The sequence below is a fragment of the Belonocnema kinseyi genome, chromosome 3 (assembly GCF_010883055.1).
Source record: "Belonocnema kinseyi isolate 2016_QV_RU_SX_M_011 chromosome 3, B_treatae_v1, whole genome shotgun sequence".
Lineage (NCBI taxonomy): Eukaryota > Metazoa > Arthropoda > Insecta > Hymenoptera > Cynipidae > Belonocnema > Belonocnema kinseyi.
The window spans coordinates 101103069-101118403 of record NC_046659.1 but is presented as its reverse complement, the minus strand read 5'-3'; the positions used below and the strand labels follow the sequence as shown (position 1 = coordinate 101118403).

Below are 15335 nucleotides of genomic sequence, written 5' to 3'. Positions count from 1 at the left end.
AAAAAAAATGCGTTAAGAAACAAAACCAAGAAAAAAAACCTCTTCCTTAAAGTTTTTTTTGGAAGCGAGTCAAGCTGAACGTAAATTGAAAGCATAAAACACACTTCGATTCTACTCGTTCGGAGTTTCTGTCCTCGTACGTGGTGTAATTTACCGACTCGAATGTTATGTGCAAACTGCTGCGTTTGTGAAAAATATGCCGGGCATGAGTTGCTTACCTTGCACTGGCGAGTCGAGAATGCTCCTTGCTCTTCATGGAAACGGTGGTGTTCGCGTGCCGACACATCATGTAGATCGCCATCGAGAGGAATACCAAATTTGCCTGTTGAGCAGCAAATAGCTATTTTAAAGATTTTCATGAAAATGGGATTGAAAGTGTTTCATTTCCAATGGAGGACAAAAAAAATGAGAGACAAAGATTAATGAAAGAGAAAAACAGTATACAATTTTTTGCAATAAATATTTTATGAGTTGTTTTTTTTTTACCAGAATGACAAGTATCACAGGCCCCACGAAGCTGAAGATGAAGTAGTTGTCTGTCCTGAGCCAACAGTGACGATCAGTTCCGTAGCTAAGAGGATCGATTATGCAGGAGATGGAGACTATAAGCAATGGCAAGCCATAAGCTACGAGATAGTACCATCGAAGTCTCGATTTTTCAGCCTCGAAAACTTCGATAAGCATTACGTATAGCTGAAAGCCTGGAAGAAAATGATAAAGACAGATAAATCATAAATTCTTAGACTTGAATAAAAGTTGGTCTATTTTCTTAGATTAAATACTAGAGTTCTTAAATGTCCAAGAATTTATGTTGAGCAAAAATGCTCTCGAGAATATGCTCAAAATTTAAGCTCGAACACAGAGCATTTATAGAGCATTTAAAGCATTTAATGTATAAAAAAATATATGTATCATAATTAGTGCATATATTTTTACAAAAAGATTCTACAGCGAAATAAAAATACTTTTTTAAATAACAGAGTTGCTACAGATCAGGTAATTTTGAAGCCATAAATTTTCGAACTAAATTTAAATAATGTAATTATTATTAACAAGGATGGAAATTCAATTTTTAAAATCTTAATATAAAATGCTTATAAATGTTCATTAAATTTTCAAAGTACATTAAGGGTGGCATATTCTCGAGCATATTATCATGCTCATGAGAAATTCTCCGAGCACTTAAGGGGCCATACTTAAATTGCGTAATGGATTATAGGCTCTTTCCAAAACCCACCATCCCCTGTTAAATACCATAACAACATATTTCTACCCCATCTCTTCTTATTGTACGTAATTTTTAGTTTCCAGAAATCATTTTTCTTTGACTAATTTATCTTTTTCCTGGATCATTAATATTCAAGAACCAGCATTTTTATTCTGTTATAACTTTAATATAGAATCTCTTATAAACGGAATTACACAGTATTTCAGATAAAAATCAAAAAGTTTTAAAATTTATTAATTTATTTGAAATAAAAAAATATCTTCTACTATAAACGATGACTTTTTAACAAGATACTTGCATGTTCACAAAATATTTATATTTTTAACATAAGAGTTCAATTTTCAACCTAAAAGGACAAATTTCCAAGAAAAAAATTAAAGTTATAAAAAAGAAAAGAATTTTAAAACCAGAAAGAAAGATTTTCAACAAATAGAGATTTTTCAATCAAGAAATAAATAAAAGTGTATTTCAATTGTTGAACCTTAAAGCCAAAAGACGAATTTTCTCTACAAAAATTGAGTTTTCAGCAAACAAAAAACTGACTAGAACAAACAATTATATTTCCACGAAACTGATGTATTTTTACCCCAAAAAAATTAAATATCAAAACTAACAAAATTATTATTTTTTTTTATCAAAAAAGGATAACTTTCAATTCAAAAAGACCAATCTTAAAAAGACGGTAAAAAAATGTTTAACAATGTAGTTTAAGTTTTAGCCAAGTAGTTGAATTTTCAATCAAAAAGATTAATTTTCTAAAAAATGGTTCAATTTTCAATCAAAGCGATGAATTTCCAACTAAAAATATAAATATTAAAAAAAAAAAAGATTTCTTAACAAAGGTGATTCAACCAAATTTTTCGAACAAAAAGGTTGAATACTCAAGCAAAATAGAATTATTTTACTCAAAAAGTTGCATTATCATCTAAAAAATGCAATTTATACTAAAAAAATAAATTTTTAAATGAAAAAGATAAATAAAAAAATAGTTGAATTTTCAGTTCTTTTCACTTGACTTTTCACGATAAGAATATGAATTTAAAAAAAATTGAATTTTCAATCCGGAAAGACACATTTTCAACCAAAAAGGATGAATCTTTAACAATGTAGTTGAATTCTCGACCAAACAATTGCATTTTGTATCCACAAAAGAGAAAATGTAGACTAAAAAAGATGGATTTTTAGATCAAAAAGATAAGTTTTCGAAAAAAAGTTGAATTTTCAGTTGATTTTAGTTGAATTTTCATAATGAAAATATGAATTTTTAAACAATAATTAAGTTTCTACAAAAAAAATGAATTTTCAATCAGGAAAGACTAGTTTTCAACCAAAAAGGAGGAATATTTAACAATACAGATGAATTCTCTACCCAATAGTTGCATTTTTATCAACGAAAGATGAATTTTATATGCAATTTTTTTAAAAGTTGAACTTTTATCCAGAAAAGAGTTTAGGCCATTTTTTAAACAACAAAATAAAAATTTTTCAAGAAAAGTAAATTTTCTACGAAATAGTTAAATTATCAACAAACCAGCCCAATTTTCAACTAAAAAGTATGACTTTTCAACAAAATTGTTTAATTTTCAACCAAACAGTTGCAATTTATCCAAGAAAGATAAAATTTGTCTTAAAATAGATTAATTTTTAATTTTTAAAAATGTAATCTTTGAATTTTTATTTAAAAAATAATTCAGCTCTCATTTTAACACCAAAAATTTCTAAACAAAAAGTAATTTTTATAAGAAATAGGTAAATTTTGAATCCAGACAAGATGCAATATTTCCACGAAAAAATATGAAATTTTAATTCAAAAAGACAAATTAAAAAAAAATAGTTTTCATTAAAAAAAAGACTTTAGTTGACTTCGAATTCAGTTCACAGCAACAAAATATGAATTTTAAACAAAAGGTAAATATTCCACGAAAAAAAGTTGAATTTTTCACCCGAAAAGACAATTTTTTCACAAAATAGTTGAATTTGCAACCAAAAAGGATGTCTTTCGAAGAAAATTGTTAAATTTTCAACAACCAAAAATTTATAACTAAAAACATAATCTTCAGGAGAAAGTTTTTCCAAATTTTCAAAAATTACGTACGTAAGTATTAAGCTCCTACGTAATTTAAGTACAGTGCCTAAACTCTTAATAACACTATTTATTAAATACCTTCGAGGAACATCCAGGCGAAGGCGCAAAGGAAAAAGAAATGAAGAAGTCCTGCAACAATACCGCAAAGGACTCTCTGATCCGTCTGTCCAATTCCACAGACAAAAAGGACCTCGGCAATGAGCAAACAGACGCACAGATTCTTGTGAATTGTTGTTCTGTCAGACTGAAAATTCCAAAAGGTTGTTAATTCACCCATTTTTCTCGGATAATCAATATTACGTTTAATATTTAATACTTTGAATCAGGTAGTTTTTTACCTTCAGGCCACGAAAGAGCTGAAATGTAAGAATTGCGAGGAAAAGGCACACCACGGAGATGGTGCAACCGATGTATGTCATGATTTGCAGAGCACGATCCTGTCCGTCTGTCAGTGGGACGGCATGCACGTCCATAAGGATCGCAAAATTTGTAAGGTGATTACACGAGCAAACAGTATGCGTCTTGTTGGTATCAAGCACACCACACCCTTCATTCGACCAGGCACTGTAAACAGAACATGTCATTGTAATTAATCATCAAACTAAATTTTTCGTTTATATATATATATATATATATACTAAAACCATATGAAGGATGGTAATTACTTGAAGATATAATCCCAGAAGACACATGTGGGATTCGTGACATTGTCAGAAACTTTCAAATGTTTGAAATAGATCTTGACCGGTTGGTTGATTTCAATATGTCGCCCTTTGCCGAGTGAAGCCGATATCACTTTACTGTTAAGAATTCTCGTTCTATTTTCCTTTGGCTGTGCCAGTATATCATCGCTCATGACGACTGTGGGTATTTTCTCGACAGTTTGTAAAATTTCTTCGAGTCGATCGAAAGCCATGAAAACGAGTCGAACAATTCCGCCCTCGCTGTTCTCCAGGAGCGCTCGCCTTGGCAGTTCAATGGTGGCGTTCCATTTCTGCTGAGTGGATTTTGAGGGAAAGACTTCCACGTTGTTATTGATATTACGCGTTTCCAGAACACGAACCTCCATTACTGTAAAAAAAAACCAAGAACCAGGAGTATGAATAATGAAATATGCACATAAATCATGGATCTTGCAAATAGGAATAAACGAACTCACGTATATTTCTGCCCTCCTGAATGATTTTCTTCTCGTGAGTGAGAGTTTCCGCGAGGAGAAACGCATTTTCTTCCAAACCAATGAACAACGAGGTAGCAACGACCATCTGATCACTTTCGCTAAGATCCTTCCAAGAGGCCAATTGTGCCTCGTCTAGAAGATTGCTACCAGTTCTGATGACACCCTGGAGTAATTCTATGACGCTGGCCTCCTTCTGACTTGGATCCTGATACGTACTGATGTCCTGGGCCATCTTCATCGCCATGTTTTTGATGATTTTGGTTGTGATTTTCATGTCGCCGCCATAAAGCATCTGACTATTGTTTGTCACCTGGGAGAGGTCACGGCTAATGCCAAGAATAACGTCACCATCTTGGACTCGGTTCTCCAAGGATGTTAACCACACGGAACGACACTCACTCAGGTCGGGAGTGTCCCGATCCCAGGTGGCAGAGTCTCCTCTGACAACGCAATTCCAGCGTGCATACCCATTGGCACCACCCGGACAATTTTGCACGGCCATGTCGCCAGCGCGCGTGGTATTCCAATTCAAATTTCTAGCCTCTCGCGGCGTACATAATTGTCTACCATAATCATACCACTGTCCGTTCGAACTGGATTCTGGATATTGTGTACTGGGTGCTAGAATCAAACAATGGATTCATGTAGCTGCAGTAGATGCGTTTCTAGTCAATTGATTTGAGGCAAAGTCTATTAGGTGGATAGAAAATTAATTGATTCGAACTATCGACTCTGAATGTTCAGAGCTCTCATTTATTCCTAACAAATTTTTAATTTTCTTTGATTACTTTCAAACAATAGCATTTTAATAAACTGAATAAAATAATTTCACATTATAACTTACAAATTTACTTATTTGAAACGAAAAATATGGCTGTTCTGCCATAAAACATGAATGCTCAGTCAGAAACTTATCGAAACAAAAAAAGATGAATTTTTCACAAACTAATTAAATTTTCAACAAAATAGTTCAATTTTGTACAACAGGGTGGAATTTTATACTTGTAAACATAAGTTGTCGTCCAAATAGTGAGATTTCCAAACAAATAAGATTAAATCTCAGCTAAAAAAATTCAATTTTTAACCCGAGAACTAAAAAAGGCGAAGTTTCAACACAACAAGTTAAATTTTCAACTAGTGTTGAATTCTCAAAAAAAAATAATTTAATTTTCAAGTAACTAGTTTAATTTGTAACCAAATCATTGAAATTCAAACCGAAAAAGTTAAAATTTTTACTAAAAAGGATGAATTTTAAAACCCAAAAGAGGATGAATTTTTAACAAAATACATGAATTTTCGAACGAATAGTTGAATTTTCAAATAAAGAAGATCAATTCTCATCCAGAAATGGTTTTCAAATTAAGAAGATCAATTTCCAAACAAAAATGAATTTTCAAATTTGCAGTAAAAAAAATAATTTTCATCCGAAAAGAGGAAGACATTACAAACCACGAAGATTAGGTTTCTAACAATAAGACGAATTTTTAAACTGAAAATGATCAATCTTCTAACAAAAATTAAAACTTTATATCCTACGATACCATTTTGCCGTAACCTATAATAATATAGTGGATAAGATTATCCAAAGTGTGTCAGTTTATTTTCAATTTAAAAAATTAATTTTGAGCCAAAAAAAAAAGAATTTTCACCCAAAAAAGACGGCTTTTTAACAAAATTGTGGAATCTTCAACCAATCAATTAAATTTTGTAATAAAAATATAATCGTGTGGAGTAAGAAACTACAAAAAATAAACAAAACTAGAAATACAAGACAAATAAATTACTAACAAGAATATTAATTACATCAGGGTGGCGACAATACCTCATTTTCCTAATTCCCTAATTTTTCCCTGACCAATGTTTCATTTTCACTGACCATTAATATGCAAAGAAGAGAATCTTTTAATATTGTAACATTTTCAAGTTAGAGTTTTTGTTTATAAACGAAATGGAATAATTTAAAAATAAAATTTCAAATTGATTATCCCTGATAGTTATTAAAAGTACCCCATACAGAAATTTCCTGACGTTTGCAAGATTATTTTTCAAAATCCCAGACTTTTCCCAAGAATAAAATTGCTGACATTTTCCTGATTTCCAAGTTCTGTCTGACCTACGACAACCCCAAAATATTCGAAAGTAAAAAGTGCCTGAACCTTGTTTTATACAATGCGAACAAGCCCTGACATCTATTTTTTAAATTCTAATTCTTTAAATGAAATGCCCGGATATTCTCTCTTTGAGGTTCAAAATTGGTAAATATTTATAGAGCCGAGAAGACCTCAACGTACTTGAAGTATTCTTTTCCAGAGCAAGCAATATGGTAGAAAATATTTCTCATGCATCTGGATAAAGAAAGTCGGGCTTCTAGAAACTGCATCGATCCCTTTGAGCGTACCTCATGTAACTTTCTAAGAATTGTATGAAAGCTTTGAGAAGGAACTGGATCCCACTAATGCAAGGATTTTACTATTCAGCTACAATCGTATGACCTAAGCCCTTTTTCTGAAAACTCGTGTAGGTCACGTACGCTACGGGAACTCCATGGAGAATAATCGTAATTAGATCTCACACTAGACTTTTAAAAAATACAACTATATTTGAGAGTTTACCCTTTTTAAGCAAAGCAAGTTGCATCTAAATGGGCAATTAAAAATCAGAATTTTATCTTCATTATTTTTTGTATTCTTTTCGTGTGTAACTTTTCGCAAGTTTCTACGAGCTTCGTTATAGTTAGTGTCATAGTATAATTAAATTTTTCTTTTAAATCCTAATTGTCGTAAAATAACAATTTATTTATGTTAATTAGTCAGGGATCACAGCGCAAAGGAGCTCAAGAAAGGAGAAATTGGGTAATTTTTTCATGACCAAGGGGAAATATTAAACATTTATTTTTGCATTTAGAAAAGAAGAAAGAATCTTTTTATTAGAAACTGCATACTTTTTAAATAATATTAAATTATATTAAATGTTTTTATTAAAATGATTTCTTACATTAAATATTAAAATTGAAAAACGCAACTAAAAAAAGAGAATTAAAAATTACTTACCTCAAAATTGATTCAGAAATATACATAACTCGTATAAATATACATAATTGGTAATTGTTAAAAAAAATTGGTGAGAAGCGACCTTAAAAAATTCAATGGCAAAAAACAACGATAAGAGAAATGTTTTTTCTAATTCTTAAAATTTTTCTTTGAAAATAACGTTTTTTATTTGAAATGGCATCAGTAGCAATATTATTTTGATTCTAATAAATTTTGTAAACAAAAAAGACCATTTTTTGCTTTTTATTTTGGTCTCAAAAAAGCTTAGGATTTTTCAGTTATGACAGAGTAAGAGAAAGAGGCTTTTTTAATTTAAATACATTTTCACGTGAATGAAATATTATATGGAATATATATTTAACGAAAAAATATATAACATCCTGAAAAATAAAATTCCGCCCTGTAAATTTCCCAAAATAAAAAAATATACTAATAATAAAATTCTCCAATTATAAAATTATTTATTTATTAAAAATACAATCAAGTATTTTTATCAACAAAATAATCATCTTTAATGTTTTTAAAATTATTGATTGAATTTAAAATTGAAATAATTAAGAAAATATATATTTCTGGCTGATAATTTGTTTACAATTATTGTTATTTTAAATTCAAACAATAATTTTAAAAACTTTACACATTAAAAAGTAATCTTTTTTGGATACAAACACTTGATTTTGATTTTTGATTAATAAATAATATTTAAAAAAAATTAATTGTTTAAATTCGAGAATTTTATAATTCGGGAATTTCACAGTTCGGATATTTTCTAATTCGGTAATATTATAAGCTTTTAGGAATTTTATTATTCGGAAATTCCCCAATTCTGGAATCGTATAATTCGGCAATTTTCCAAATCGGGAAATTTATTACTAGGAAATTTTATTATCCCGGAAATTTTCCAATCTGCGAATTTTATATTGTTAGGAATTTTATTTTTCGAGATTTTTCAGTCGTCCCAAAACTGCGCTTATAAAATGATAAAAGCTGGTTTTTGGTCGTTTTTGAAAATTGCTTACATCCTAGAACTTATTAAATTTATTTTCAATCGAAAAATGTCATTAAAATCAGTTGTAAATCTCGCAATTCTTCTTCGAATTTTGGTCTAAACGAACCATAATTGTTATAATATCATGTCTGACATAATGAAAACCCTCATTCAAATTTAAACTAAAGCATTTTCAATATGGGCAGACAGTTTGAAGTTAATCAAATTAAAAAAGTTAAATTAATTAATTCAGATAATTCTCTAAGTGAAAAAATTTTGTTTTGAACAGAATTATTTTGCAAATGTAAAACGAACAATTGTATTTTCAAATATCGCATATTTAGAGAAAAGGGAATTTTTTTTAAATAGGGGAAAAAGGGCAAATGCAGGGGAAAAGGCGAAAACTGTGCACCCTGTAATATAGTGAAGAATTCGAGAAAATATTTGGAGGAAGTGGTTGGGCTGAGCGTGAGATACCTGTGGTTTATAGAGATAAAATCAGGAGTAATTGGGTTAGAGAAAATTACATTATGTTGAGAACGATAAAGAGAAAGAAAAAAATTTACCGGTGGTTTTATGACTAGTTTTCATCGGCACGAATACCGACGTTGTCGTTGCTTGTGTTGTTTCCGGCTCGACAGGCACCTTGACAGAACCATGTCCGCTGACTGGAGGAATCATTTCCGGATTTTCGTCGACATTTTCAACTTCACTACCGAGCTTCGTCGACGTAGGACTGCAATTGGAATATCCAAATATTAATTAATATTAAATTATCGAATTATTACTTAAAATCTTTCAGCATACTTTGCTAGGCCATTTGTATACTATATACAATATATTATTGAAAAGCCTTTAACGTTAAAACTGATATTTAAATATTTGATTTTTAAAACGTGCAGAGTAAACAGGGTTTATTTTCAGAGCTATAAAACTAGGAACGCTTAAATTAGAATAGATTAAAAATTTACAGCATGGAATTTAACAATCTTTAACAAATCTGTTACGTTTTAAGTGATAAAATATTTAAGTATCTAATTGTGAAAATATCTTGAGATCAAAAAGTACCACTAATATTATTAATACTGGATAATAGTCAGATTTTAAAGTCCAGTCGTCAAAATTCTAGAACTAATAATTTACTGCATTAAATATTTAAATTTTATAGTACCAAAATAAAATTTTAGACAATTCGAAATGAATTTAACAAAGCGAAAAATCGCTTGAAATGAATAGGCACGAAATTGTTGTTTTTTTACATTTGTTACTGTCCTTTAAATATTATGAAAAAAATCATAATATTTATAAAATAAAAATTAGTTTTCAAAAAACAAACTAAAGTTACAAAAGTTAGTTTGTTCGTGAAAAAAGTACTTAAAAAATATTATTTTTATAATTTATGTAGATTATTGAATGAAATAATGTTTGTACAAATTTTAATAAATAAAAAAATTGCAGGCAGCGAGAATTGAACTCCCAACCTTCCGGCTATGAAGCCGAAGTTTATGTACCAAAACTAAAATTCAGAAATGGCGGCCTCTCCTTGTTAGGCTGAATGACATTAGATCATATTAAATAATATTGTACGGAATGAAAAATCGATTTTCTATATATTGAACAAGCTGATGCAATTAGTTTTTAAATCCTTAGGAAATAAAAATCGACAGGTACGTTTTGGAGTTTTTTTGTAACTTTTTGGAAAGTGTAGTAGTAGCTGACCTCGGTAGAGTCGTTATCGAAGGGGTAGTGGATGGTAGTGATGGTTGGGGTGGCTGCTGAGCAGCTGGTGTTGTAATCCTCGAGGGTGGTCTGACTGTCGGCTTAACTGTACTCCAGGCACTGGGCTGGGACGTTGTCAGCCAGGGAGGACTAGGACGTGATGTCGTCGTCGTTGTAGAAGCTGTGAACATTACGTAAATCAGTTTAAAAACTGCAACTTGCTTAATCTGGATCCTAAACATAAAACTACTGTTAGCACGGAAATTTAATCTTTTCATAATCCAGGATTTCAATTGTAACAATTATCTTTAACAAACTCACACCAACTTCTAAAAGTGCTAACAATCATTTTATGCCGTAGATATAAAATATAAAATACAATTCCTCTGCAATTTTCTCTTTTTCTTGCAATAAGACTCCAATTGAGGTTGCATTCCGAAGCCATATTAGAACAGGGTGGCCACAACAATCTATTTTCGAAATTTCCTAACTTATTTTTCATTTTTTCTTACCGTTAATATAGAGCCGTTTATAAATGGAATAAAACAATTCTATACTTATAAATCCTTAATTTATTATTCTCAGGGTAACCTAGCCTAATTTACTTAGAATATTTTAAATTTCCCTTAAATATTTCAAATCCTTGTAAATCGCTTGAAATCTCTTAAAAGTTTTTAAAGCTTTTGGAAATTTCGTGAAATGATGAATAATAGGTTAAATTGTTTCAAATTATTATATAGCTTTCAACACTTGTTATGTAAAGTTCTTAAAAATTCCTTGGATGTTTTTCGAAAATACCCTAAAACCTTTACGATCTTATGGAATCACTTCAAACGATTTGAATCCCTTCACATTTTTTAAACCCCTTAAATGTTCTTTGGGATTTCTGAAAATAAATGAAAATCTTTGAAATTTTTGTTAAATCCCTTTCTATTTTTTACACTATTGAAAATTCCCTGGAATCTTTTAAACTATCATAAAATCTTCTGAATCTTCTGAATTCTTTGAAATTCGTTAAAAAATAGAAAATCCCTTAAAATCATTGAAATCCTTGGAAATTCCTTTAGAAAATTTCAAACTTTTGAAAATTCCTGGAAATCCTTTAAAATGCCCTAAGATATTTAAAATCCTTTGAAATGCCTCGAAACGTTAACAAATTTGTTTGATCTTTTAAAAATTCCTTAAAACCATTCAAATTTTAAATCTTTCGGAATCCTTTCAAATTATTGAAATCTAATAAAAATACTTTGGAATATTTTTAAATACCCTAACATAATAAAAGTCCATTAACACCTTTTTGGTTTCCCTTGAAACTTTTTAATTCTCTCGAAAATTTCTTAAAATTTTTGCATATATCAAAATCCCTGAACTTACACTGACTAACAAAATCTCTTGACTTTTTTCTGATTTACAGATTTTCCCTGACATGAGGCCACCCAGTACTAGATGGAACAATCAGAACATAATTTCAAAACGTCCTGCTAAAAAAGATTCTAATACTGTTTTGATGAATTTTTTGAAGGAGATTATTTGATATTGTTAGCAGGACATTTGATGGAAAATGCAGATGGCAGCTGTAATATTCGAAATGGAGCAACCCCCTAAGGCTTACCAGCCAAATGGAGGAATGAAACGTATTCCAAATAACTTGAATATCTTATAAAGATTAGTTGGGTAAGTAGTATCGTGACTATCTGACTAAGGGAGAAACGATCTTTAACCCAAGATGGCGACAGTCAGCAGTTAATCCTGAATGGAATGGTCAGCGTATTTCGCGAGACTATCTCTGTAAGGGTCATCTTTATTGGCCGAAGGGGGTTGGCGATAAGGTAAAATACCGGACGTTGCGATGTCCGTTACGATAGTGGCATGTTGAACTTTGTACTTTTTCTCTTACCCGCACATCGGACAATCAACGAAACCCCACTCTACTTGTCCTGTTTGCAAATTCTACTGCGATTTTCCGAATCACCGATTCTAGTTCCTTCCGTTTATTCTTGAGATCTCGGAACCGATGGAGCAAAATGGGGCACTTGAGAGAAATTATTCCTTTGAATTCAACAGAAACTTACGAGATTCAACTACTCCTTTTGTTTAACTTTATTCAAAATATATATGAAGTTGGAATTTAAGATACAAGAGGAATAAATAAGATTAAAGAAATAATTTTTTCTTTCTTTTAATTTCCTGGCATTAAAATGTATGAATGACTTGGATCGATTTTAGATCAGATCGGGCAGTCTGACCATACTATCACTTCCCTTTATGAAGTCCCCTCCAAAATAGTTCTAAATTTTTGAAAATACTCGTAAAACAAAAATCGCAAAACAACAGAGCTGATGAACCTTACTTTTGATGTGTATGAAAACTAATGTGGACTTGTTTTATGTGCAATTAAGTAAGTACTATTACAAAAAAATGTGTTAAAAAAATTTTACGAATAATTTTTTAAAATGTAGAACTGCTTTCGAGGACCTTTGTAAAAGTAAAAGAGCAGTAATTATGACACTGAATTGTATTTTTAGTTGTTTATCAAAAAATTTTGTTTGCGAACTCAGGCATATTTGTATATTTGGGTGAATTATGTAAAAATTAACGAAAATTTACTTCAAAAAGTTTAATCTTGGTTACAAATTTACTTGATCTAATTTTCGGTGCCTGCGTTTTTTGAAAAAATTTAAAAAAACCATCTTTAATTTTTTATTGATTTTTTTAGATTCATATTAAATAACACTTATTTTTCATAATACAGAGTCAGATTGTCAAAATATTGTTTTTTTTTTAAGTCTTAGTTTTATGTCTAAAAAAGCTAAAATCATGTATATTTAAAAAATATACAGCTACTAACAACTTGTAAGTTTAGAAATATCTCATCTTAGAAAATAAATTAAAAAATGGATGAAATTACTAGTTACAAGTTTCGGAACTTTCAGATACAATGTATCAGAAAGATTCGCAATCTTAGTTTTCTATATTTATCATAATTTTGCAAAATGTTATCGAGATGAAAAAATTGCACCGAAAAATAGAAATTCCGAACGTTTATAAATGCTGATAATATAATTGACTAAACAGAAGATTTTCGAAAATGAGAATTTCAGAAATGCTAAATTAACGAAATCATTGAATTCCCAAAATTAGTAACTTTTCAAAATTAGCAGATAAATTCTCAAAATTATTCAATCCTCGAAATTAGTAAATTGACTAAATTCTAAATGATTAAAGTTTCAAATTCTCGAAAACCATTTGATTTGGTTAAAATAATGATTATAATTTTAAATTTTAAAGAGTACTTTAAAATTTAAATCTACACAGTATGCACGATATAAAACAAAACATTATTCTATAAAAGATCAAAAACATTAAATTTAACAATTTGGTAATTGAATTTTTGAAAATTTACTTATCTCGTGAAGTTGAAATTTCTGTTTTTTTTCTTTTATTTTTATTATTAAATTATGTCCTCGCATATGATTAGAGCGTCTTTAAGATATAAAACTAACAATGTTAAGAACAATTGATATTTTGACAAATTTACTTCATATTACTATGAATTTGAAAAAAGACGTAGAAAAAAATCGAAGGTGATCTTTTTGAGATAATTGACTTAACTATATAAGCAGCCCATAAGTTCGTGGACATAATCAGGGTAAGACTGCTCAATTTCATCAGAAATCGGTCACTCAAGATTCAGGAAATTATCGACTAGAAACAACAAATGAACCGCGAAAAAAACTGTCTGGCTAGATTTGATTTTTTCTACTTAAAAGCGGATATTTGATGAGTTGGAGAGCTCGTAATGTAGGATCCCGTTTGTCCTCCATCATTTTCTGTACATTAAAGGCAGTGGCATAATTATGAGATCGTTATCGCTCTCGTAATGAAATCCTTATCGCAACAAGCACGTTCGTGTTCAAATGTACTGCGTACTCAATGTTTAGAATTGAACGACAACCCCAGAGACTTTTCAACATTTTCAGTGTTCAAAAATTGAATCCATATTGATTTGCTTCTTTGAGGCTATAAAGAATGAAGTGTAAGGTACTTCAGATCAATTCGTCAAATGAGATTATTATAATAGGAAAAAAGTTAAAAATTTTCTTTGGATGGAAAATTTTAAAATTTCACTTCGTTTAAAAATGAAAATAAATAATTAAAACGAACTTCAATCTAGGAGTGCTTCAGGGCTTTTGGATTTAAAATTACTGAAGTGAAAGCAATTATTATTTAAAAAGGGATAAATGTGAAAGCTTTCAAAACTTTATGAAAAATTTAAAGCGCTTAAATTGAAGAGATTTCGAATTCCCATTAACTAAGTGGAGACATGTTTTAATATAAAGTTAACGGATTAAAATAATTTTAAATCCTTCAATTTCACACAGACCTAAATTTTGAAACATTAGAATATTGATAATCAAAAATTCAAAAAAAAAAAAAAAAAAAAAGAATTATAAATCAAACTTTTTAAGTCAAAAATAATCTATTCTTGAAGATTCTTAAAGTTAAATAAAGTAACAAAGCAACAATGAAAAAAGAAAAATTAAAAAATTAAACAAATATAAATATGGTAAATTCTAAAATACCTCTCATTTCATCAATGCATTAAATATAGGTCTATCAAGCTAGCACCTCCACAAATATTAGGGATGCATTTTACGATTTAAAATTTCGGAAAATCTGACAAATGCGAACTGAAGAGGGTGGGGGGGGGGGGGTCAAAGCTTTTCTGACGTAAGTTTACAGTTTCTGATTATTTTTTTAAAATATGCTAATTGAAACCTGTTTTGGCTATATGCTCCTTCAATCATTTGGAATCACGTAAAATCTCTTAAAATCTTTTATAATGATCAGAAATCGTTCTTATTTCTTTAAAACCTTTCAAAATCCCTATAAAATTTCCTTCAAAAATTGCGATTCTCTCTGAAATAGTAATAGGTATTTTCTTAAAACTTATGAAATCCTTAAAAATCTTTTGAAAAATAGTAAAATCCCGTAAAAATGTCATGAAAATATTGGACATATTATTTATATATTGAGAACAAAACAAAAAATCTTACGTCAGAAGGGGCCTGGGGGGGGGGGGG

At 29.9% G+C, this 15335-nt stretch overlaps 1 protein-coding gene across 1 annotated transcript in view; it reads right to left on the bottom strand.

Annotated features, from left to right (window-relative positions):
- The window catches only part of LOC117169685 (latrophilin Cirl-like), a 236542-nt gene that overhangs the window by 16296 nt on the left and 204911 nt on the right, over positions 1–15335 (bottom strand). The window contains exons 6-13 of the mRNA XM_033356169.1: positions 10252–10432; positions 9099–9268; positions 4474–5115; positions 3980–4385; positions 3653–3878; positions 3393–3558; positions 487–701; positions 219–322 (exon numbers count right to left, since the gene is read on the bottom strand). Of these exons, the coding sequence (XP_033212060.1) occupies positions 219–322; positions 487–701; positions 3393–3558; positions 3653–3878; positions 3980–4385; positions 4474–5115; positions 9099–9268; positions 10252–10432 (2110 nt within the window). The remainder of the gene's footprint in view (positions 1–218; positions 323–486; positions 702–3392; positions 3559–3652; positions 3879–3979; positions 4386–4473; positions 5116–9098; positions 9269–10251; positions 10433–15335) is intronic.